The 26,098-nt window shown below is 38.6% G+C and overlaps 1 protein-coding gene and 1 non-coding gene across 9 annotated transcripts in view; one reads left to right on the top strand and one right to left on the bottom strand.

The window, feature by feature from the left end:
- The window catches only part of PATJ (PATJ crumbs cell polarity complex component), a 337,132-nt gene that overhangs the window by 179,888 nt on the left and 131,146 nt on the right, over window positions 1–26,098 (top strand). For all 8 annotated transcript variants that reach the window (XM_045547880.1, XM_045547882.1, XM_045547878.1 and 5 more), the window contains exon 28: window positions 11,444–11,640. In XM_045547880.1, coding sequence (XP_045403836.1) covers window positions 11,444–11,640 — 197 coding nt within the window. The remainder of the gene's footprint in view (window positions 1–11,443; window positions 11,641–26,098) is intronic.
- On the bottom strand, window positions 7,863–7,990 carry LOC123636285. The gene has a single exon (XR_006734477.1). It is a non-coding gene; the product is annotated as a small nucleolar RNA SNORA18 (small nucleolar RNA).

The following is a 26,098-nucleotide window of genomic DNA, read 5'->3' as shown; positions in this document are numbered from 1 at the left end:
CAGATTCTTCTGTGTGTCCTGGTCTTCAGGGATAAGGATGTTCCTTTCCTCTGGATGTAGGGAGAGAGCACCTCTCCAATGAGGGTGTATAACCTGCTTCAGGGGAAGATCAGAAAAATCCTTCCTAGGTTTTATGATCTGCTTCTGGGAAGAAGAGGGGAAGGTGACAGTGACCATCCTGCTTCTGCTGTTTTGTCGAATGCCAAGGTGCCACATTTTGGGGGTAGTGTGTTCTTAGTCCCATCAAAAGTCCATGAAAATCATTATAAAGATTGGCTCTTTAACACACATATTTCTTGGAAATATCAGGTGTGGTAAGCTTCTGAATCATTATAACACTTTTGACATTTTGTTACCAAAAGCTAGTTCTTTTACAATTTGTGGGTGTGTGTGTGTGTGTGGAGGGGTGTTTGTAGTATAGGAAACAAAATATGGGCTCTTTGAATTTTTTGTTTCTTAATTTTGGGGAGAGAATTTTATTGGCTTCATGTAAAAGAATACTCTTGACTCCACCTCTTTAAAATGAGGTATTTATTTTTAGTGAAATTGAAATGAATAAATTTTAAGAAAACCATTCAGTTTATACATTTCTTTCCCACTTATCCTCCTCCCACCCCCCACTGGTTGCCATGGAAACAGCTCTCAGCAGCCCTAGAGCAAATGCCAGGCCGTGTGGGGTTCCCCCGCGGTGGAGCCACATGTCTGATGCTGCAGCACGTTTGTGCTGACTCAGCCGCACGCAGGAGGAGCGCTACTGTTTCTCTCTACATTTTGAACTAAAAAATAAACTGGCATGTGGTGTCTTGATTTTTCAAAAATGAGAATTCATATCTGCTTTTTTATGCACACACTTTGTATTCCTCCTCCCCTTTTGAAATTCTAGTTCACCTTTTGGTATACATACTGAACAGAAGCAGTTATAAGGGAGATTCTGGGAAGCCCATGAGATTTTGGAGGGAGGGCTGCAATTTAGAAGGGTGGGAGGGAGAGGAAGAGTAATCTGCTAGACAGTCAAAACCTCTTACTTAATCCTGAGGCGTGACTGTGGAGACAGAGATAGTCTCCATGTTAGATTAGTCTTGTGAAGGGAATATTTAAAGGCTGCCTTACATTTAAAATCTGTGAACTTTGTGATTGACTGTAATGCATTGCATGGGAAATTAGTGTGCAGTTTACAAACCCAGCGGACCCTGAGCACCTCATTACAAAGAGACATTCCTAAACTTTACCCCAGACTCAATGGCTCAGAATCTTAGCTGGTGAGGCCCAGTTGTGATTCTATTTTATAAGCTCCAAGGGTGATATTGTTACAGCCAAACTAGGTTCATTGCCTACTGCTCAAGAGGAAGCCAATACACTGAGACAGCAGGGGTTACACTGGAGAAAGTGTTTAATTTTGCAGGTGCCATGCAAGGAGAAGGGAGGAAATTCTCAAATCTGTCTCCCTGAGAATTCGGGAGAAAGAGTTTTTAAAGATATTTTGTCAGGCAAAAGGCTAGGCAACTGGGTCTGCTGATTGGCTGGGTTCAGGGTGGAATCATAGGGGTGTATAAATTGTCTTCTTGTGCTGAGTCAGTTCCTGGGTGGGTTGCAAGACCAGTTGAGAATGGGCCACTGGTCTGGGTGGATCAGCTGGTCTACCAGAATGCAGGGCCTGGAAGATACCTCAAAAACTAGCCTCAGGTTTCACAAGGGTGATGTTATCTGTGGGATCAATGAAGGAGGCTAAGAATCTTTATGACCATTAGCTATCTGACACCTGAGTAGTAAGCAATTACGATAAAGCAAGCTAGGGAACAATGGCTGGTTATATATATACTTTACACCTATACCTTTGCAGAGTTCAGGCCCCTACCACAGTTCCCACTTTGTGGCACATTGTGTGTTTTATAGAGGGCAGTTTCAATATTTTAGGTAGTGTAGGGAAGAAAAAGTAGTATCTTCCTCACCCTTTGCAAAGTTCATGGCTAAGACCCCTAATAACAAAAAGGAGATTAACAAGAGAAAAGCATAACAAATTTATTTAACCAAAATTTTACGCGACACAAGAACCTTCAGAACCTTCATAAGTGAAGACCCAAAGACCCAGGGAAAACTGTATTTTTGTTGTCAAAACCGCAAGGGGGTTTTGGCCTAGGTCTAGTTGATCTTTGCAAGAAGATCCAATTATTGAGCCAGTGAGCATCACCAAGGAAGAAAGGAATTTTTGTTAGGACAGACATCTTGTGGGTGTCCAGAGACGCTGCCTTAAAGGAGGGGCCACATGCCTTGGGGCATGTTGTGGGGGATGGTGAATCTCCTTTGCCTTTGAAAAAATCTACCATTTCTGGGAAACAACTCAAAAGGTCCAGTAGTTAAGAGAGAAGATTATTAAAAAACATACAGGGATCCTTGAAATTTGTTCCTAGAGCTGGGATCATTTTTGTATGGACAGTCAAGCAGAAGTATGATTGAAGGACAAAAGGGTGTGACCTAATGGTAATAATCTGGGGGAACTCAGCAAGGCCTATCTGTTCACATTCTCCTTGGCATCCCTGTGTGACACTCCTTCCCTCTGGGTCAAAGGCAGGACACCTGTTACATAAGGATCTGTAGGGGAGAAGGGAGGGAGATGGTCAGAGAGTTACCTTCCTGGGCTTTATGGCCTGCTTCAGGGAAGAGGGGGAAAAGGGAATTCGGTTTCTGTGGCCTGCTTCTGGAGCGAGGGTGGCGGAAGAAGGTCAGAAAAGATCTTCCTGTTTCTGTGGTTTTCTCAACTTCCTTCAGTGTAAAATATGGTGCCATATTTTACCATATTTTGGGGTATTGTGTTCTGAACCCTGACAGTAGCAATAAATCTAAGCCTGTTTCAGCTCCCTTAAGGGAACCTCTTATTATTCAAGATTCCACTTGTCTAAGAGATAGCTGTGGTGTGATACACAGATCACAGCACTTGCATGGATTTAGCAGACCTGACCCTAACGCTGGCGACTTCACCTCTCCGAGTACCACTCAACTCACCTGCAAATGAAGGTATTTGCAAAGGTGTGGGGAGCAATCAGCCACATGGTGAACTGTGAAGTGCTTTGATATAAGGAGGTATCCTCACAATTTGAGGATTCTTGAGATAGTTTCTTAACCTGAGGGAGAAATTTGAAGTCATTTTTTAAAATTATATTGGGGAAATTTTACACAGTTTGGTAGAGAAAGAATTAAAGTACATAAACAAACTAGGAAACTTCAGTTTCTAGCTATAAATTAGCTTCGTAACCTTATATGAGCTCTTCAGTCTTATTTCTTTATCTATAAAACAGAGTCCGAGGGTGTGTGTAGGGACTTGTAACAGAAGGTAACTTTGTATGGTTTCTTAGTTTGTTTTAGCTAAATTGAAAGTCTGTAATTCTATGATATGGTGAAAACACAGCTAGGAGTCTAAATCAAAATTGTAGGATAACCCAAATTCTGCGGCCTAAAAATGTTAACAGTAAAGATTCAACTGAAGCATATGTGTTACTGAGCACTTGGCACTTTTACTCTCTTTCTTACTCTTCCTGTTTTACGATAGATAGAAAAAAATGATATAAACCTTTTTGCTTTTCAAGTTTTTTCAGTTTAAAAGAATAGGTTTTAAAAGATAATGTATACGTAGTAATTTGTTTTTCTAGTAGCACCAATGGATTTTGGTAATTTTGAATACAAATCTAAAGAAGAAACTTGTACTTCTTTTAATGAAAAGAAGGCTTTGTCTTTGGGAGAAAAAAATTGTATACTTCTAAAGCTTTTAGGTCTCAAATCGCTTTTATGTAGCATTGTGTTGTGTGGGGCAGTGTCGGAACAGTGTGGCGTAGGAATCGAAGAGGATCTTAGGAATCACTCGTTTATACTTTCAGTGGGTGTAGGTGGACCACTTAATATATGCCAGGCACTGTTGTGGGTGCAAAAGGCAGCAGTGAGCTGGATGGACAAGGAGCCTCGTGGAGTTTATATACTAGGAGAGAGAATTGGAAAAAAAGAAGAAATCTAAAAAGAGACCTTCAGATAGTACTGCGAAGATAGACAAAACAGGGTTTACAACCTTACTGTATCAATTACTAGCTGGGTGGCCTCTGGCATGTTATGTGACCTATCAGCTTGTTTCCCTTATCTGGAATGCAGAGATGATACTGCTTACCTATTAACAGTAGGGTGGTTTTTAGAAAGAAAGAAGAAAATGTACTGAAAAATTTTAACAGTTTCTGCAACTTAGCAGATCCCCAATAAATTGTTATTAAAGTCTCATAACTATGTGAGCATGCTCCACTCTTTCAAGTTCCAGAGTTTTTTGTTTTGTTTGTTTTTGTCTCTGAGTTTTATTCTGTTGAGCTTATCCCATTCTCCCACAAAAGAAAAAATAAGTCTGGGCAATAAAAGACCCCTATATCTATAAAAAAATAGAAAAATTAGCCAGGCGTAGTGGGGCACGCCTGCAGTCCCAGCTACTCAGGAGGCTGAGGCAGGAGGATCGCTTGAGCCCAGGAGTCTGGGGTTTCAGTGAGCTGTGATGACACTACTGCACTCTAGCTGGGGTGACAGAGTTGAGAACCTATCTCAAAAAAAACCCCAAAAAAACACACAATAAAAAAGTTAAGGAAAGCTGAATAACTCATTTGTTAGAGTTTAGGCAAATAAAGTCAGAAAACCTAGATGCAGTATTTTTAGAAATGTCAACTAAAATGAGGCCTTGGCATTATGCAGTAGAAGGTACAGTTGACCAATAAATTGAGAGTTGGTTGGAATATCTGTAATAGTCAGTGTGGTTTGCAGGCATTAGTTGCTTTTCCTGATGACTCATTAAAATAGATGAGTGACTTCAGCTGCCAGTATTTTCTCATAGCTCTTAATTTCTCTGAATTATAACTAATTATATGTATGCTTGTCTCCAGCGATAGATTTTGAGGTCCTTGAAAACAAATTCAGTATTACATTTTCTTTGTATCACAAACTTGATATGAATCTGGATTTAACCAATATTAGTTGATTGAATAAATAGGATCATCATAGTATCAAAAAAATTGACCAGAAAAATAAAGCTGCTGGTTTCAAAAAGTCAGAAAATAAATCTACACCTTAGTCCCTTAGTGGGATATTGATAAACCAATTTTTGAGGCTTTTTTAAGCCATCGATAGGGTGGTAGAATATAAGTGGAAAAATTTGCTGTTTCAACCATTTTTATGTGTATTGTTCAGTGTTAGGTACATTCACATTGTGCAATCATTTATCTCCAGAACTTTGTTTTCCCAAACGGGAACTATAGAAAGGGTTTTTATCCCTCACATGACTAGCACACAATTTTACAGCTGCCTCAGTGGCCTATTATACTATGGGACAAACACTTGATCCAGTAGTGATATTTCTCTGTACCTGCAGAAGATGTTTCAGGAACTCCTCATAGGAGTAGCTCCAAGAAGAGACTCAGGAGGGAATGATGTCAGCCCCTTCCTCTAACAATTCCCATGGAAGGGCTGTATGGCTTTTCTTCCTGCTGCCAGGGGAGAACCTTGGCTTCCTTTCACAAGTCTTAGTTTTCCTCGAGACAGACAAAGTTAAGAAGAAACAAGTAGCTTTGTCATCAACTTAAGACTACATTAAAAACTCAACATAACAAAATCATGGTTTCCTTTTTCCCCTAACATTATTCGGACCTCTATGTCCTAGGTATTTTTAGGTAACATCTACTTTTAAGGCCAAAACCCCATTTTACAAATAAGAAATCTGCTGTTCCTAGGGGTTCCATGATTAGTCTAAGGGATTGGCTAGGACTTGATCTTAATTCTGACTTTTATCCCTCACTCTTTCTTCTCTGCTGCAATAACGTGTGGATAAGAGATTCACCGTTCGTAGCACAGTTAATTTGGTTGTTCACCAGTTATAAGGGAGCCATATTTTACCAAGGGAACATCTCTGTTGTCATTAATCATTTATATGTCTAAATAATTCCATCTATAGTTAATGGCCATGAAGGTTATTTTTTTCCTCTAAAGGTTGTATAGATCAGATGAGTTTTGAACCTGGAAGCCTTTTAAATTAATCTAACACTAATGCCTTTCTCAACATCATTGGTTTTTTTTCCAGTCTTCAGGGGCAGAGGTTTGCATGAAACATAATCCTTACTTTATGACATGTTACCCACGTTGGTCTGCTTGAGGTCTATGTCTGGTTTTTCTTTGCTTCCTTTTATTCCCGTTCCTTTTCACCTTCTGTAAGTAACCATTCTAATATGTTAAATGTTTGTCTCTTTGCATACGTGCTTCCAAAATACGCATTACGGGGTTCTTTAATGTAGTAATCTTGACTTGCTTAATGATATTACGTAAGTGATATGGATTCTATTCTGTTTTCCTCCTTTTTCATTCAGCACTATTTTGAAAACCTCTTTATGTTGCTACTTCTTATTAATTGCTTCTGAGTGCTGGTAATACACTCTGATGTCCGTCCACCACATTTCCTCTGTCCTCTCTCCCAATGAGGAACACTCGATTACCTCCACCTCCTGCTGTGTCAGATACCATTATAGTGAACGTCTTCCATTGTCCCCTTGAGACCTGTGTAACAATCGTGTTAGGATATGTATACCCAAGAGAGGCATTGCTGGTTTATAGAGTGTACATGAGCTTCATTTGGCAAGTGGTGCCAAACTGCTCTCCAGAATGGCTGCGCCAGTGAACATGCCCAGTGGTGGTGCATGTCCTCAGCTCTCCACTAAGGCTTCATGATCCGGCTGTCACGTGTCTGCCAGCCTAATGGTACATATCTCATTTACTTAATGTCGCCTTTAATATTTTGATATCTCACTTTCATTGGCACTTCCATACATAATCACTAATGAATCTGAGCATTTCTTCACGTCTCTCAGCCTTTTGAGAATGTTTGTATGTTTGGGCCAGATTTCTATTGGGGTTGCCTTCTTTTTGAGCCTATTTGTACAAGTTCCCTGTATATTAATTCTTTGTTGGCTTAAATTACTGAAAATATCTTCTCGAGTTATACTTTCTATTTATAAACTTAAGTTAGAAAGTATCCTTCTATTTTGCCAGCTGTTTTATTTTTAATATGGAATAGATATGCCTTATCAAATGCTTTTCTCCGTCTATTAACATAATCTTTCAGCTTTCTCCTTTAGTTTATTAATGTGATGATTTTCCTTGAAAATTTTCCTGATATTTAACTATCCCTGCATTCCTGGGATATACCCTTCTTCATAATATATTCTTAGGTTGAATCATATGAAATTGCTGGGTATTTTAGGTAAAAAAATGGTCAAATATTGGCTACATCATAGAGGTCAAACTAAATACTTTTGGTACACTCGAATTAAATTAGCTTGGTAAATGTTTTTTTTTTTTTCAAAGAGTTTTTTTTTTTTATTATATAAGATTTGGCAAAGTTATTTAAAAGTCAGTAAATTTTTATTCGGGGAATTTCACATGTGATTCCTTTCACTGCCCATCAAGGTCACCTTAGCTCTTCTAAAGCTAGAGTCAAGATTTATTTTCAAGATAGCCCTTTTTAAAAGAACTGATGCTTAATCCACAGTTGTCCTGTCAGCTCACAATTCTTTTATTTTGGCTTCTGTCGCCACTTGAATATGGACATAACTTATGAAAACGTCAAAAATTCCCTACCAAGAATCTTTGGGATCTAATTTCTTCAAGCAATTTACTTTAGCATCATTTTTAGAGTAGATGGATCTGCCTGGTTCTCAATATGACACCTTCTCTAAACATGAATGTGTTGAGATCATATTCAGTCCTCAGCTATCGCACTCAAGAATAACACAGATCTGTGGGATGTGCTAATACCTATGGTTAAAAAAAAGTATTATTAGGTCTTTCATAGTTTTAGCAACTGTCTTATAGTTCCTTCCCACAGATTTAGCAGTCTTGTGAGCAAGGCAAGACCACGGAGTTACTCTATGAGCTGTTTCCAGTGATCTGTGGCTGTAGTAAAAGCCCCATTGGGACAGACTTCAACAAATTAGCTTTTTATGAAAAAGATGTTTGCATCTCTGATCTTAAGTTAAATAAGACTTTAATCTTCTTTTGTTGATTTGTCTTTGTCGGATTTTGGAATCAGAATTAGGATTTTACCAGCCTCAGAAAATGAGGCGAGGTTGGTCTGAGTGCAGTGGTGTTTACAACTAATTGATCACAACCAGTTACAGATTCCTTTGTTCCTTCTCCACTCCCACTGCTCCACTTGACCAGCCTTTAAAATAAAAAATAAAAAGAGAAAATGAGGCGAGTAGCTTTCTAAAATGTTTTCTCCACGTTCTAGAACAACTTACATAAGGCTAAAAGTTCATTATAACTTGAAATCTTATAGAATTCAAGTGTAAAACTATCTAGCACTAAGTTTATTATGCAAGAGAATATTTTGACTATCATTTTAATTTCTTTAATATTTACTAGTCAATTGCGGTTTTACATTTATTCTTGCACCAAATACGGTATTTTTTGTTTGTTTGTTTATTTAATTTTTCTTTCTTTCTTCTTTCTTCTTTTTTCTTTTTCTAAAGACAGAGTCTTTGTTGCCTGGGCTAGAGTGGTGTGGCATTAGCCTAGCTCACAACAACCTTAAACTCATGGGCTCAAGCTATCCTTCTGCCTCAGCCTCCCAAGTAGCTGGAACTATAGGCATATACCACCATGCCCAACTAATTTTTTTCTATTTTTAGTAGAGAGTGTTCTCACTCTTGCTAAGGCTGGTCTTGAACTCCTGGCATCAAGCGATCCTCCCACCTTGGCCTCCAAGAGTGCTAGGATTACAGGTATGAGCCACCGTGCCTGGCTGTTTGATTTCTTTTTTTTTTTTTTAGAGACAGGGTCTCACTCTGTTGCTCAGGCTGGAGTGCAGTGATGTGATCATAGCTCACTGTAACCTTGAAACTCTGGGCTCAAGCATTTCTCTTGCCTCAGCCTCCCAAGTAGCTGGGAGTACAAGTGTATGCCATCACATCTGACTAAATTTTGAAAATTTTTTATAGAGACAGGGTCTCGCTATGTTGTCCAGGCTGTTCTTGAACTCCTGGCCTCAAGCGATCTTTCTGCCTTGGCCTCCCAAATTGCTGGGATTACAGGCATGAACAACTGTGCCCAGCCAAATATGTATGGTATTTTAAATTTTTTGAGAAATATATCTGCATCATATAGATTTTAAAATGTGCTGACATAAGTTCATATTGATATACTACTATCCATAATGATTTTCATTTAAAAGCCCTATCTGCAGTTATTTCCCTCTTTTCGTTCTGTAATTTATTTGTGTCATCTATTTTTTCTTGTTCGGTTTTTGTAGTCTGTCTTATTAATGTTTTCCAAGAACTAGGTTTGAATTTCATTGACCTTTATGTGGTATTTTTGTTTTGTGTATTATTTCATTTTGTTTGGTGGTGATAGTTCTATATTCATTAGCAGATGCCCTTATCTTTGATATTTTCTCTGTTCTTGTTTCTTTGCATTTGCTATGTAGTTATTTTTCCAACTTCTTGGGTATAACACTGAACTTATTATTTTTAAACTTGTTTTCTGGTAAATTACTCAAAATTATAAATAGACTTCTAAGTTCTGCTTTCACTGTGTCTCTCAAGTTTGATATCTAGGATTATAATTTTTATTCAGTTGTAAATGCTGTATTTCTTAATTTCCTTTTTAAATCTTAAGCTTTTTACTAATCTTAATTTATTTATAAACACATGGAGTTTTCAGGGTTATCTTTTTATTGTTAAATTGCAGTTTCTGGTTTTATTGCACTGTGTTCCAAGAACACAGCCTGTGTGATAATGATTCTTTGAAAGTTATTCAAGTTTCTTTTATAGCCTGATACACAGTCTGTTTCTGTACTTGTTTTGTGTTTTCTCAAAAATGTATATTTTCTGTCAGTTGTAGAGTTATATCTACTATGTTGAGCTTTTTGTCTTGTTAAAGTCTTCTATATCTTTTTTTTTAATTTCACCCACTGCTTCACTTGACTAGCTATAAAAGTATGGTTTTTGTTATGTTACAAGTTCTTTGTTTTATTGTATTTTGCTAAATGTGTTCTTAATAATAACAAGCTTGGTCAGTGGAAGTTCTTTAAGATTCTCTTCAAAATCTTTGTAAAGCAAACAGATTTATTCTCTTTCTAAAGTAAGCCCCCACTTGTGCTTTATTCTTTTAATGTAAATTTATGCATAAAGTCGTTTTTATGAGTTTAAATTTATCTACTTACTCATAAAGCAGTGTTTGTTAAGTCTGTAAGGTGATAGAATGGACTAGGCTGTCTTCTTCCCCCCTCTACCTTAAGACTAAGTTTTTGACTTAAGCTTTCAATTTGCACAGTTCCCTCCTAAGGACAGCAAACATCATATAAGTGAAGCATATGTAGGCTGAGCATCAAGAGTTCCAAGATTGTCACAATCTACTAATGCATTATGCAGCTGATGAGATGACCACTTCCAAGCACAGTAGTGGGCAAGAAGCCCTTGAGTCCTGGCAGCATACCTGGCCTGAGCTGGTGCTTGCCGCATGGGGCACAAGACACGATTACAGTGGTATCATCCCACACTGATTTGTTTGTGTGGTTTTGTTGCACAGAATCAACAAAAGCGAAACATAGACAGCCATATCCTAAAATAGGTAATTTAGACCATAAAGTATAGTTAGCAAGATGAGGCAGATGATGGAGTAAAAGAATTATGGAACACCTATAAGCTATGAGCTTATAAGTCCTTTAACCTGTATTTTATTTAACTTTCCCAACATCCATGAAATGGATATTTTCGTGCCCATTTTACAGATGAAAGAATGGAACTCCATTGAGAAACAGTGTATTCATTGTTGGATATTAAGTGGTATATTTGTGAGTTGAATTCAGATCTGACTATTAAACCAACATCCTTAATTCCCCTTGATTTTGCTCACATAACCCAATGTTATTTTGTACCTTTGTACATTTTAAAGAAATATAATTATTTAGAATTAATTGTTTGTTTTCTTTCCTACTGGATTGTAAGTCGTAAGAGTGGAAAGCATGACTATTTTGTACAGCATTATATATCCAAAACCAAACCCTTTGCTTGGCACACATCTGGTGCTCAGTTAATGTTTTTGTTTCCCTTTGTTATGGAGGGAGAAGAAAATGAACCATTCCAGAGCCAGGTGTGGTGGCATACACCTGTAGTCCCAGCTACTCAATAGGCTGAGGCAGGAGGATCGCTTGAGCCCAGGAGTTCGAGGATATAGCGTGCCATGATTGGACCTGTGAATAGCCACTGCACTCCAGCATGGACAACATAGCGAGACCCCATCTCTTAAAGAAAAAATAGTAGTCAGGATTAAAAATAAAAGAAACTATTGTAGAAGAATCACATTATGGATGGGGAAATGCTGACATCTTGATACAGATTCAACTGCTCTATTTAATATTTTTAAATATTTTTTTAAATAGAAAAAATCAGGCAAAGATATGCAGATCTGCCTGGAGAACTGCACATTATTGAACTTGAAAAGGATAAGAATGGACTTGGACTCAGCCTTGCTGGTAATAAAGACAGATCACGCATGAGCATATTTGTGGTGGGAATTAACCCAGAAGGACCTGCTGCAACAGACGGACGAATGCGTATTGGAGATGAACTGTTAGAGGTGAGAGGCATATGTTTTTAATTTCTCTTCCGGTGAAGTGGAGGGTGCCGTGGGTGGTGTACAGGAAAATGAGGTGAAAGGGAAGAGCGCTGACAAATTATATTTCCTTCAACTACTCAAAATCATTTTCTAAAGGAAGAACAGAAATCATATTACTGCTTGCAAATATTATTTGCTGCTTGGGTAAACACTAATCTCACAAAAGATTTTAAGAGCTCTTAAGTAAAATATCATGGAAACATTAAAGCCAGAGGACTTGTTTTTAAAATCAATTCAAAAATGTTTAAAACTAATTTGGTTTTATATTAATCTAATATTGTTCGTATTTATCAAAATTCTCTTTGGGTTTGGAATGAATCATAACTGTTGCTGTTGATTAGTTTTTTTGGAAGATGTGAGTCAATAAAAGCCTGTGAACTTGTTGTCAGAAATAGTTAATGTGTGTGAGTTTGAGGATGTGAGTTAAGACCACGTAAGTTCCTTATTTAGAAATAGGATAGAGATAAATGAAGCTAAGAAGAAGACTGATTCTCTGAGGATTACTCTCCAGATGATTTCATCAATAATCTGAAAAAGTTATCCTTATATTTCTAAACTTAAAGTCAGGGCTTCTGTTCTGAGTTTGTCTTAGTTTTATATTCACTTGCTTGTTCATTCACTCATTCGTTCAGCTAACATTTTTTAAGCGTCTATTAGGACCAGACACAGAAAAAGAGATGAATATATCCAGTCCTTTCACTAAAATAGCTCACCGTCTAGGGGGAAAAAAGTAAACATGAAAAGATATTTGCGCAACAAAATGAAAACTATACTAATGCTAATGATAGTAACAGCTAATATGTATCGGGTACCAGACACCACAACCTCTTTTACTGGTGAGGTCACAGAGTAAGTGGTGGTGCCGGCGTTCACTGTCAGGCCATTTGACTTCTAGCTCTTTGATAGCCATTGTGCTCTAAGGCCTGTTGGATAAAATGTTCCAACATCAGGACATTCGTGGGCTCTAAATCACAGACACCAAGTGTCAGACTGCTTACGTGAAATGAAGGCTTACTGATTCTGCGCTTCATGGTTTCCTCTTCAGACTCTGACTCAGAATAGAAGTCACAGTCATCTATAATTTGACTTGCCTAATAATAACTACAGCCACGGCTGGTCAAGCGCACCTTTTTCTTCCAAGCTCCAGTAGCTTCTCCCCACCTAAAACCTATTTCTATGAAGAAGTCACTTCTGGGATTACTTTTCTTGTTCTTTTCTAATATAGCATCAGGCAGGGGACTCACTTTGGGTAGTAGCAGTGACTAGCACAACCATTAAATAAATAAAAGTCAAAGGTGACCTCATGCATTAATCAATAAAATTCACTGCTTCAAGTTTATTTCGTTTGGCTAATGTGTAGAGACTTAGCAGAGATGAGATGAAAGTGATGGTGGTGGGAATAATGATGAAAGTAAGAGCCAGTTACTGAGTTACTACCAGCGCTATACCTAGGCATCACGCACATTTGAATTCAGTGTTCTTAAGAGCCCTATATGGTAACCACTACTATTACCCCCATTTTATGGATAAGAAACTGGCTAAAGAACACACCTAATACTACAGAACTAAGTGACTAAGTTTGGGTAAGAACCCAGGCTTGCCAGACTCCAAGACCAATGCTCTAGCCACTGAGGTACATTGTGTTCCCCATGGTACTTAACCAAGCCCGTTTGTTTAGGTCCATGAGATTCCTGATTTATAATGCTCTAGTCTTTAGGGAATCATGTATATTAAGTCACTGCTGTGTTATACGTACCTAGACACAGATTTCCTGTCTTGCATGGTATATGGAAACACTCCAAAGGCTATAATTTGGAACATGGATATTCTAGTTCTATTCTTTCTACCTTATTATGGCTCAAGATGGACTGTCGAGCACTGGTATTTTATTTCTCTGTCTGACATTTTATTAGATACTGGTGACAAATGAGCTGTGCTGCAGGGTAATGAGGGTGTTTAACAGCCAAACACAAAATTCAACATTGTGTTTAGGGCAGTGCACACTGTTCTTGGAAGACCTGCTTTAACTTATCCCAATTCTTTTGGTTATTAGTTGTGTTTCAGAAAGCGTTTAACATAGTGTGTATGTAAGAGATAAAGAGTTTTCTTCTCTTGGGCAGTCAGTAAACACTAGCTGCCATCAGATGTGTAGGATTTTCCCCCAAACACCAAGCGGTTCTCCAGCAGACACCAAGTGAGTGTCCTTTAATTCAACTGAGTTCTGACACTATCTGGAGATAGCATCAGATCCCACAGGGTAAGGGTCAGTCCCACAAGACTGCCCCCCTCCTCTTCAGATGCCAGTCCTAAGTCCCACATTGTGACCTGAATTGCTGACCAGCCAGCTTTAGACTGAAAGTTCCCACAGCCTTCTCCTCAGGTTTAATTAATGTGCTAGGACTGTTCCCAGAAGTCAGGGAAACACTTTACTTATTAACACATTTACCCATTTGTTATACATGATGTTACAAAGGGTACACATGAACAGTCAGATGAAGAGGTGCACTGAGCCAGCTGGCTGTGAAGGGGAGGGCGGGGCTTCTGTGCCGTCTCTGGCGGGCCTCCCTCCAGGCACCTCCGCACATTCAGCAGCCCTGGAGCTTTCCAAAGCCCCGTAGTCCAGGGATTTTTATGGAGGCTTCATCATGTAGGCATGATCAATGATTAACTCAATCTCCAGCCCCTCTCTCCTTTCCAGAGGATGGGGCTTGGGGCTTAAAATTCCAAACTTTAATCATGTTTTGGTCTTTCTAGTAGCCATCGTCCGTTCAAGAATCCACCAAGAGTTGCCTCATAACAAAAGACCCTCCTGTCTCCCAGGAAATTCCGAGGAACTAGGATCTCTGTGTCAGGAATCCAGATAAAAGACCAAATATTAGAACAAAAGATGCACCTACCACCCGGATTGCTTAGGAAATCACAAGGGTTTTAGGATTTCTGTGTGAGGAACCGAGATCAGAGACCAAATATATATTTCTTATTATATCACAATAACACAGCAGGGCGAATAGTTAACTGTTAATTAAAACACACTTCCTCCCCTAGATATAGAAACTTCAGGTATCTGTTTGCCAGGCTAAAGGCTGGAAGAGCTCTCCTGGGTCAAAAAGAATATTAACATCTTGCCTTATTGGCCCTTCTATTCCTTCCTTTGTCTTTCTGAATTTGGCCCTTTCATTTCAACTCAGCAACTTTATTTTCATTCAGAGATGGAAAATGCAAGAAGATTAAACATAGCAATAAATTAACTCCCCTGCATCCCCTAAAGACTGTTTAGTTTTTTTTTTAAAGTAACAAGTAAAAATTTGTTGGAATGTAAGTTCTAGTGTTACCTAACTTTGGCTAATTATTTATCTTCTATAAGCCTCAACTGCCTCCTTTTCCAAATGGAGATCATTCATTCAGTAAATATCTTACTGTACATCTGTCATGCAGCAGGTGTTGATTCTCCATTGTGAGCAAAACACATGGTACCTGTTCTCACAGAGCTTACGGTCTGGTGATTGTATAGCATCAACCTCCGAGGGTGTTGTAGTAATTAATAAGAGAAGATGTATCAGGTTTTGCCACGGTATCTGGCACATAATAATACTTTAGTCCATTTCAGATGATTTTATTCATAAAATATTTTTTGTGGATTTGTGTAGTTCAGTTCTTTTTTGGTTTGTTATATTAATACCTTTTTCTCTGAAAGTGTGTTCTAGAGGGAAGTCATCTAATAGCTCCATGCAGAGTCCCGAAGAGCTAGGAGGATGAAAAAAACACACATACAGGATTCTTAAGCAGTTGTAACCCATCTTCTCATGGGATTTTTTTTCTTTTTTTTTTTGGCTTTAGGTTAGGGATGATATGGAATTAAATTCATGTAGGGACTATTTCCCTGATTTCTTTTTATACCTCAGAAAAAATTTTAGTCATTTCTCTATGATACATGAGAAATTTGGATATAGTATAGCATCAAATCCAATGTGCTCTTGATCTGAGCATAGGAAATTGATTTAATAGTAGGTCTCAGGAAAGCTAAAAGCTAGTGTTATGTTAGCTGTTCTTTGGCTATTGTAGTGTGGTAGATGATAGAAGTACACTGCATTATGTGGAAAGCATTTGCGAGTGGGCTTTGAGATTACATTTACTGGATTTCTGGAGTAGAATAAATCATGTATGTTTGTTTACCAGCTCACACTGTGGGTTTTTTTTTTTTATGGTGTCTCCCCTCAATTGAAGTAAAATTATCAGTGTCATGATTATTTTTATAACTCCATCATTTGCTCATATTACTTATCATTATTAGATTGTCATTATATTACTACTTTGCTCACAACCTCTTGTTCTTTATAGTTGATCTTAATTCTTTTAGACCCTTAGATGAGGATAATTTATAGGAATTAGGAAAAGAATGGTCCAAGCATACATTGTGGCATCTTTGAAGCCAGCAACTTGGCTTCTCTACGATTTAGAGCCCTATCCATGACTAATTTTTCGCAGGACATTTGCCAGCAGTTTTTTTGCTGTGGGGACTGCACTGTTACAGCGGGAGAGCAGTCAGCAAGTTCTGTCAATCGATGAGCCAGTTCATGCATAGAAGAAATTTTACATTAAGTCTCTAGAAGACAAAGTGATTAAATGAAATCTCAGCCTCTTTACCCTTTACTTCAATGCTAGTAAAGGGGTTACTGAATTAATTTCAAAAGGCATTAGCATATAATTACCATGTAGACTGGAATGAGACTTACACTAAGTATTGACTTTCTCTAAGCAATTAGTCCCAGAAAATGCACAGGCCTGGGCATGGTGCTGTCATATGAATATAGGATTTATTTATAATCTCCCCTACAGTGTGAGTATGGGAAGAAAGAGCTGATAGTGCTGTGCAGGGAATTGGAGTGATTTGTCAGGTTCCAGAAGCAGCCAGAAGGAACAGAGGGGGTGGCAAAAAAAAAGTGCACAATTGATTGGGCTAGCATATAAGCTGTGTCTTGTCTCACTCCTGAGCCCTTTGAGCTGGGGGAAGTATGCAGTACCCTCCCTTTGTAATATTTACCTGCAGGATAACCAAAACTAAAGCATGCCATTTTGCATGTGTATAATGTGGTATTTAAGAATCATTAAAAATAGAAAGCATAAATACTCCCATATTTACAAGGGATAGAGACATAGAGGTTTAGGTAAGCTCAGATCTTATTGTCTAGTAATATTTATTTTATAAAAGAACAAACTAAAAGCATAAAAATTAAGTGACTGCCACGGGTACATGCAACTGCTTCATGACAAAGCTCCCACCCGAAAACCTTACCGCCACCCCAGCCTCAACAGTTTAGCCTTGACTCTTTGCTAGTTGACTCTCTGCCAGGGAATTATTTTTGAAATCTTTTTGAAGACTTAGATGTGATTTGGAAGCACAGTATGGTAGTTAATAAATCACCATGGATTTATTTATGCGTCCATGGATAAGATTACTTATAATTTATAATCAAAAGCTTCTAAGCCAGGCACGGTGGTGGGCACCCATAGGCTCAGCTACCTGGGAGGCTGAGGCTAGAGGATCACTTGAGCCCAGCAATTTGAGGCTACAGTGAGCTATGATGGCCCCTTTGCACTGCAACCTGGATGACAGAGTAAGACCCTGTCTCAAACAAACAAACAAAAAAAAGCTTCTGTCATCTAGATTGGCTCTTTTAGATTACTATACATGGATGTCATTTTACAAAATGTGTTTCTTTTCTTAACGCAATAATTATTCCTTAAGAGACCTCATGTAATAACGTATCCCATTATAGAAACACTAGTTTGAGAAACAGGAAGAAGAGCAAAGGATTTCAAAATTATAATGATGTATTTTCTATAGTTTTATTAACAGAGATAAACTGTTAATAGCTAAAAGTATAAAAATAAATTGATCAAATTTTTTATTGTGGCAATGGTTTCACAAATGTCAAACATATCAAACTTTACATTTTAAATATGTGATTTACTATATGTCAGTATATCTCAATAAAGCTATTTTAAAAATGGGTTGATCAAGCCTGACAAAAGTAAATGTTGTAAGCAAGTCCCGAATATGAGCTTCCCATATACAAAACCAAAGTCACCCCATTTTGTGACTCTTAGAATAATCTGGAACTCAGTTCACAGCTCTGCAAGTCACCGAAGAATGTAGTGCTGAGTGGTCAGCCTCACACCCATAGTGCAGTGCCCCGGTCATCATAGCGTTGTAACCAGTAGCTGAGTCTGGCTGATCATGTTCCCTAAGTAATCAATTGTTTTATATCCAATTTCAGTTACAAAAGACTTGCTCATTAAGAGAAATTGAGGAGCAGACTGGCTCATGCCTGTAATCCCAGGACTTTGGGAGGCCAAGGTGGGAAGATCGCTTGAGACTAGCGGGAGCAACATAGCAGGACCCTGTCTGCACAAAAAATAGAGAGAGAAATTGGGGATAGGGGGTGCTGTGTTGGGAACTGAGCTAACATGGAGTAGTTAACTATATGACAGGCAGTGCTAAATTCTTTACGTGTGTTCTCTCTTAACGTTTACAGTGACCCTACGGTAGGTGCTTTCTTTTTTTAAATTGCTTTATTGTGATTTGAGTATGTGCTTTTTTAATCTGCATTTCACAGGTAAGGAAACTGGGACATGAAGGGGCGGGACCAATATGCAAATATTGGCTTTTCTGACTCTAATGTCTGAACTTCATAATTAAAGAACTTTACCTTTCAGTTCCTTCATAGAGTTGGAGTTTTATTTCAGGGCTGCAGAAACTATTACGCAAAACCTAGTTCACATTGAGTGGCCTCATTCTTTTCCGTTTCCCCTGCTGTGAAGTCTTTGAGCTCTATTTCTGCCATTTTTGTTTCTGACTCGGGCTTGTTAAGGGAAGAGTTTTGAATTATTTAGTCATACTTCTTTATGCTGCTGAAATATTTAGGCCAAAAATCTATATTCTTACTGTTGTCTTGGAGAAATGGCAATCAGTTAATTTTTACTACTGCAGTCCTTTTTATTGCTCTCACAAAAGCTTTACATGGGTTCTCTCCAGTGAGCCAAATTATCTTAAAATCATGGGAAGTGCCACAAAAACAAAGTAAAAATGATGATGTTTGCTTGCTGTTGACAAAAAAGAAAAAAATATATGATGATGATTGAAGAAAGAGAGATTCCTGAGGAAAGCTATAAAAAATAGGGACAAGAAGGTAGCCGGGGAAGAAACTTGCCATTTGGCAGGACTCTTTTTCAGCTGTCCCTCTCTTGACTCTCTCTCTTCCTCTTTCTGCAATTTTCCCCCAGGTCATCCGTGACCTCCTGGGGTACTTCACTGGCCTCCGCTCTCTTACAAGGCACGGAGTTTGTGATTCTAAGTGTCCTCATTGCAAAAGTACAGGAGCACCTTATCTGTCGTGCCCAGCAGTGCGGCAGCGCTGGACTCTATATGAGTTGTGTTTTAAAAGCACATGATATAACCCTGCCTCTACAAGACTGTTTCACTAATAAGATTAGTGTTTAAAAAGAAGAAAGAAAAGAAAGAAGAGAAACTGAAATTAGAAAGAGGGGAGTTAGGAGCTTTGGTAGAGTCCTTTGGGGATTAATCAGGTTTTGGTTTTGTTTCTTTTTTTTTTTTTTTTTTTTAATTTTTTTTAAGCCGTCACTTCGGTTTTGTTTCTTTGAGACAAGGTCTCACTCTGTTGCCCAGGCTCCAGTGCCATGGCGTTAGCCTAGCTCACTGCAACCTCAAACTCCTAAGCTCAAGCCATCCTCCTGCCTCAGCCTCGTGAATAGCTGGGACTACAGGTGTACGCCACCACACCCAGCTAATTCTTAAAGTTTTTTTTTTTATATAAAGACGGGCTCTCAGTATATTGCTCAAACTGGTCTCGAACTCCTAGCCTCAAGCAGTCCTCCTACCTTGGCCTCCCAAAATGCTAGGATTACAGGGATGAGCTGCCATGCCTGGCCTTGACTGGATTTTTGACTATGTGTAGAAGGGACAAGTAAAATATTTTGAAGGCAAGAGAAAAACCTAGTAACAAAATTGGTGTAGAGTTGTAATCAGATCAGCTATTTGCATGAAAGGAGCAAACATAAAGCTGGGCATTACTAGTTTGGGAAAAGTCTTGACTGGTAGCATATACCCATGTTCCTGGTAGAGGGAATTCCAGGTCGCTGGTCACTGGAGTCCTATTTGCGTATGTGGCTAACAATACCATTAATAGAATGACACTGTAACACCTCCATCGTTTAGAGAAACATGATTCCTCTGTAATATTAATGAGTTGTTCAGAGGTGAATTGTACTCTTCCTTTATTTACTTATTCTTTCCTATGCCATGCAGATAATGGGAAATTATCTATAGGCAGCTACTTTATTTGATCAAGTGAATCAACTTACAGCAATGGGGGCGACTTCCAAAGGAATACTAAAAATCAGAGCAACACATAAGCGTATTTCTCTATTCACTTTCTTGAAGTCAGTGTTTTTCAAAATATGTCAGCATTTAGGATTCAAAAGAGTATCTTACTATCTTCCCAGTATAACAAACTTAGAAAGATGTGAGCTCCATATTACTATTACTCTTCCTTTAGAAGATATTTCAATTTAATTAGTTTTGTCTGAGAGACAGCAAATCTCTCATGCTTAAGCCTTTTAAATGAATGCGCCCCTTTGGGAACGTTGTAATTCCCAAGAAATATGTTAAATTGAAGTTGCAGAAAACCTCATTTCAGCGCTGTGTCCATTAAGTTTAGCCCTTAAAATCTGCTCCCTTGCCCAAGGTATTAAGTTCCTGCTTGATATATATTATTTTATCTGTTTTGAGAAAAAATGTTAATGTAACAATTAATTCAGAAATCTTTTTTTGTTATTATAAAATTGTGTTTTCACATGAGCTTTTTAGTCGTCTTCCCTGTTCCATCCGCAGCCTTGGTACCCCTTTCCTCCCTTTGGTTCTCCCATCTGCAAAACTGAAGCAGTGGTTTGGAAAGTGAGCATCTTCTTCATGGGGGCTGGTGCCCAAGACTTTTGGAAAGGAAAATATTCTATAAGTGTGCAAGATCTTGTTTGAACAGTACCTAGCTACCTCTACTGTCTGCTAGACTACTCCTCTCCACCCTCAAAAGGTATACTGAGGTACCTGTGGTTCCTACAAAGAGACCTGTACTTTCACCCCCGCCTGTCTTTTCCTATGCTTTTCCCCACTCCTGGTGCCCTCCTGCCCCTCACTTCCCCTATGCCTGCTAAGCTTCTGTCTGCTACTTAAGACCAACCTACCCATCTCCAAGAAGAGATGATTACTTCTTGCTTTATGCCACATCCATTGTATGGCAATGCAATTATTTCTTTCCAAGACTGTGTCACTTATTAGAGTACCAGATGCTTGAGGGCAGGAACCATATCTGATTGAATAAAGTCACTTCTACAGAATGGCTTTCAGAGAATTTGGTACATCCAGAACATAGTATTCATACATGATAGCTACGGTGTTGATGGTAATGAATATTCCTGTATCCTCATCATTTGTGTAGTGACTGTTGAATAAGTGAATCAATGGATGAATGTACAACATATCTATTCTACTTGTATTGGAATATTTCTTGGTCTGGGCTTTCTACTTTGTGAGCCCCATAAATTGGAACTAAGATTTCATAGGATTAAAAATGAGTTATGTATCCTATGGCTTTTTTTTCCCACCCCAGATAAATACCCTTAAGGAATATAGCCTAATTATTAATAAGACAAGCTTTTGAACTCAAAGAGATAAGGCTATAAATTCTGGCTCTAGATATATTACGTTGGTTAATTTCTTAAACTCACTAAGCTTCAATTTCTCCATTTATATAATGAGGTAATCAGTCCTCTATTGGTTTATGTGAGACATATAAAGTAATATTTTTCAGGCATGTGTGAATGTGTATGTGTGGATTATATGTGCCCAGTATGGATCACTTTAAATCCTACCAGAGATATGATCATTATTGACATTTAGTAGAGATAGTCACAGAATTTTCTTTAAACCCACACAGAAACTTTTACATAATTGAAAATAATGTGACATTATATGCAGTTTTTCTACTTTTTCTCTGTTAAAAGTGTAGCTATGATAGACATTTCAATGCCTGAGTTGTTAATTTTTTTAGGATAAGTTATTAGAATAGAAATTATTAGATCAAAAGTTAACCTGTAAAAATATTCATTGTTATAAACACTTATGATTTGTTTATTTTTTCTACATGTGTGTTATATTCAATAAAAGAGTTTATTAAAGGAAAAAAGTTAACCCATAGATTCTAATGTCTTGAAATGTGAAGTTTAGAATATGTTTGAGGCCGGGTGCGGTGGCTCACACCTGTAATCCTAGCCCTCTGGGAGGCTGAGGCGGATGGATCGCTCGAGGTCAGGAGTTCGAGACCAGCCTGAGCGAGACCCCATCTCTACTAAAAATAGAAATAAATTATCTGGACAACTAAAAATACATAGAAAAAATTAGCCAGGCATGGTGGCGCATGCCTGTAGTCCCAGCTACTCGGGAGGCTGAGGCAGTAGGATCGCTTAAGCCCAGGAGTTTGAGGTTGCTGTGAGCTAGGCTGATGCCATGGCACTCTAGCCCGGGCAACAAAGTGAGACTCTGTCTCAAAAAAAAAAAAAATATGTTTGAAAGGAAAGGAGGGAGAAGGACAGTGAGATTTCATTGTTTGCAGTTCAAATTATGTCACTTTCAACTCTTTAATAATATTTTTTTACTTTTCATAATAAATCCTTCTACTTTAATAAAAGCATGGGTGGGGTTACCGTTGAGTACAATATATTATGACATGATGTTCAAACCTCAGGCAAATCTGTTACTTGAAGTAAACTTAAATTTTTGTATAATTAATATTTCCATTCCTAGCTTAAGTTAATTAACTTTTACTTCCAATTTGGTAAGTTTTTTGAGTAGATTTAATTGAGCTTCTTTTCGGCATAAATTTATATTCATATTCAATTGAAGTCTAGAAAATTCAGAGTAGAAAACCTGTCTCTTCATGATATATTTGAATAATTAATTTTATTGAAACAAATCTCATTAAAGGCTTCTAAAGTGAAAGTTTATGTAGCATAACAAAAGGATTTGCATCCATTTACTCTTGCTGATTCTTCACTGGATTAACCCTAATTCTACTTCTGCTGCAAACTGCAGAATATTACAGTTAAGTATCCCATCTGGGGTACATAAATATATGGGCTTTCCCTCATAACAGATTTTTTTTTCCCATTGCAGTAGCAGAAACTGGTCCAAGAGGGGAAAAATTAAGCACACAGTGCAAATCCATTATAATATGATTTATAAGGTTTGCAAATACAGTCATGACTTAACAACAGGGATATGTTCTGAGAAATGTGTTAAGTGATTTTGTTATTGTGCAAACATTTATAACATATGCTTAACACAAAGCTAGATGGTATAGCCTACTACATACCTAGGCTATATGGCATAGCCTATTGGTCCTAGGCTCCAAACCTGTTCAGCAGGTTACTGGCCTGAATATGGTAGGCATTTGTAACACAATGATAGATATTTGTGTATCTAAACATAGAAAGGGTACAGTAAAAATGTAGCATGATAATCTTACGGGGACCACCATTTGATGGGACCACCATTGTATATGCGGTCCATTGTTGACCAAAGCGTCATTATGCAGCGTGGGACTGTAGAGGTATTTCTTATTTGGGGCTGTTGTCTTCGGTATCCAGAGCTGCTATAATTTGCTCCTGAATGACATTTTATTGAATTGGAAATCCAGAACCTGGAAAAAGATGAATTCACTTACCCATAAGGTAAAATATTACTGTCTTTCTGGGACCAGGGATCATGGAGCTGAGACAGAATTTGCTAACTGTCTGGAGGACCTCAGAAATCCCTCTTTGTCAGAAATCAGAAGGGGAAGCCAAAAACAGATAAAACCAGAATTGTAGGTCAAGAATATAGAAAGTACCTTTGGACTGAAAGCCTTTTTCCTTTTTCTTCTTTTTTATCCTTTTGGGTGCCAAGGCAAATTACTGAGTATCCAAGAGAGCGTAAGACGAGGCAATTGAGAGAGGCGTGTCACTTGGATGTATAAATTGATATTTAGAATTAGAAGGGGCCTAAGAAACTGTGTCAGTGAAGACTTTTGATTGCAAAGAACAGCAATTAGTTCAAATAATTGTCTTAGTTTGGGATGCTATATCAAAGACCGAGGGGCTTAAACAACAGCCATTTATTCCTCACAGTTCTGGAAGCTAAGAAAGCACAAGATCAAGATGCTGATTAAGTTGGTTACTGGCAAAGGCCCTCTTCCTGGTTTGCAGACAGTCTCCATGACTTAGAGAGAGATTATGTCTCTTACTGTAAAGACACTAAACCCATTCATGAGGCTCCACCCGCACAACGTAATTACCTCCCGAAGGCCCCATCTCCACATACCGTCATATTGAGGATTAGGGCTTCGGCGTAGGAATGTGTAAGGCTGGTGGCAGGCACCCCTCCCCTCCCTAATGGAAAAAGAAGAAGCCCACGAGACCTGCCAAGGACAATGCCTACAAGGCCCAGCTAAGTTAAAGGAGGACCACACCTGGATGGTTACCCTGATAAGAGTCTCGGTTCCTAGAGTCCACACATACCACCGGCCCCTCCTATTTCTCAATACCCGCCCTAAAACTGCAAGAGACAATTCCTTGCTCTCCCCACCATAAATCTTCCTGCCAAAGAAACCCCTACCCCAGCCCTAAAAACATATACAAACCCACTCAGACTTCTGGGTGGCGCGACTTTTCGGCTCTCTCTCTCCCAGGGCCCAAAAATCTCGCCTGGGTCCCTCTCTTGGGACTCGTTACCCTCACCCAGGAGCACCCCAATAAAGCCTCTTTACTTATCCCTTTCAACTCTGCTCGTCTTTCTTTCTCTGGCGCCGGTGACTCCAAAAAACCTAATATTTGGTGCCGAAACCCAGGAGGGTACTTTGACTTCCAGCTACGCCGCCCCTCCCGTGGACTCTGGTCTTAAAACCTTACAGAATGCAGGGGGGTTGGACACAAAAAGTCAGTCTATAGCAGTAATTTAGCAAAAATAATAGAATTGATTACGCTGGTATAAGAGTCCCTCCTGGAACCTGAAGATTAGGATATATCAGGGCTTTAGGAAATGACGGCTTTTCTTGCTCCTTCATCCATGGGGCAGAATGGGGCCATCTCGCAGAAGCTCAAAGAACTTGTAGAAAATAGTTAGCTATATCTCGGCCTCAGTTTTAAACCCCCAAAAGAGAGAATCTTGATTGTCGCAGCCTATGTCATATGTCCCTCAGCTGTGGCCTGGAGTGGCATGGCAGGCGGTACAAGCTCGGCTGTCCACCATGGAGGATGGAGTTTGTGATGAGAAGGCTTGAAGGACAGGCTCTTGCAAAGAGAGGCGGCTGTATGCTGGCAAAGACAGCCCCCCCCCCTCAAGTCTCTACGACATCTTTCGTCTGATCTGCCTTTCTTACCCTAGTGATATGGTAATTGAGATGGAATAGCACAAAGTCACTTCCATAGTGATGGCTTGATGAACATGGGATGAAGGTATAATTTATCATCCACGCCGGGTCACTTTTGAGAGGGAGCACTATTAATAATCGGAACAGCATGTCTCAGAAAAATCAGGATATATGGCTACTCTTGGATGAAAACATTGTGGATGTCAGGTTTTAAGATAATAAATAGATTATTCGGGTGGACTGGGAAGTACCAAAACTGAAGACAGTACTTGGGACTAACGGTAGCTCTTCCACCATTATGGGATAATATAAGATAAGGATATGTCTAAATAATTTATTATTCTTCCTTTATATCATTCAGTTACCTTTGAAAGGAGAAACTTTGGGAAAGGAATTTGGTGTCTCTACTCAGTTTATTGGAAGTAAATGGAAAATAATAATCTTTTTCTAATTCTGGATGATCTGAATGATCATTCATCTTATGAAAGGGTGTGAGCCGTATTTGCCCCAAAATGAAATATTTTAATTGTTTTGCTTTGGGTTGGGTTAGAAAAAGTTAAAAGAGTGGTCGATCTATAGAGATTGTACACGTATGTTTATAGGCATATTTCAGAGAGATTATGGATTCGATTCCAGACTACTGCAGTAAAGCGAGTATCACAATAAAGCGAGTTACATGAATTTTTTTGGTTTCTCAGTGTACATAAAAACTTATGTACTTATGTTTACGCTATACTGTGGTGTATTCAGTGTACAATAATATTATGTCTCCAGAAATAATGTACATATATTAACTTAAAAATAATTTGTTGCTAAAAATGCTAATGATTATCTGAGCCTTTAGCAACTTATATCTTTTTGCAGCTGCTGACTCATCAGGGTGGTGGTTGCTGAAGGTTGGGGTGGCTGTAGCAGTTTCTGAAAATAAGACAACAATG

The sequence above is a fragment of the Lemur catta genome, chromosome 3, assembly GCF_020740605.2.
Source record: "Lemur catta isolate mLemCat1 chromosome 3, mLemCat1.pri, whole genome shotgun sequence".
NCBI classification, from domain to species: domain Eukaryota; kingdom Metazoa; phylum Chordata; class Mammalia; order Primates; family Lemuridae; genus Lemur; species Lemur catta.
This window is presented reverse-complemented; position numbering and strand designations above follow the sequence as displayed.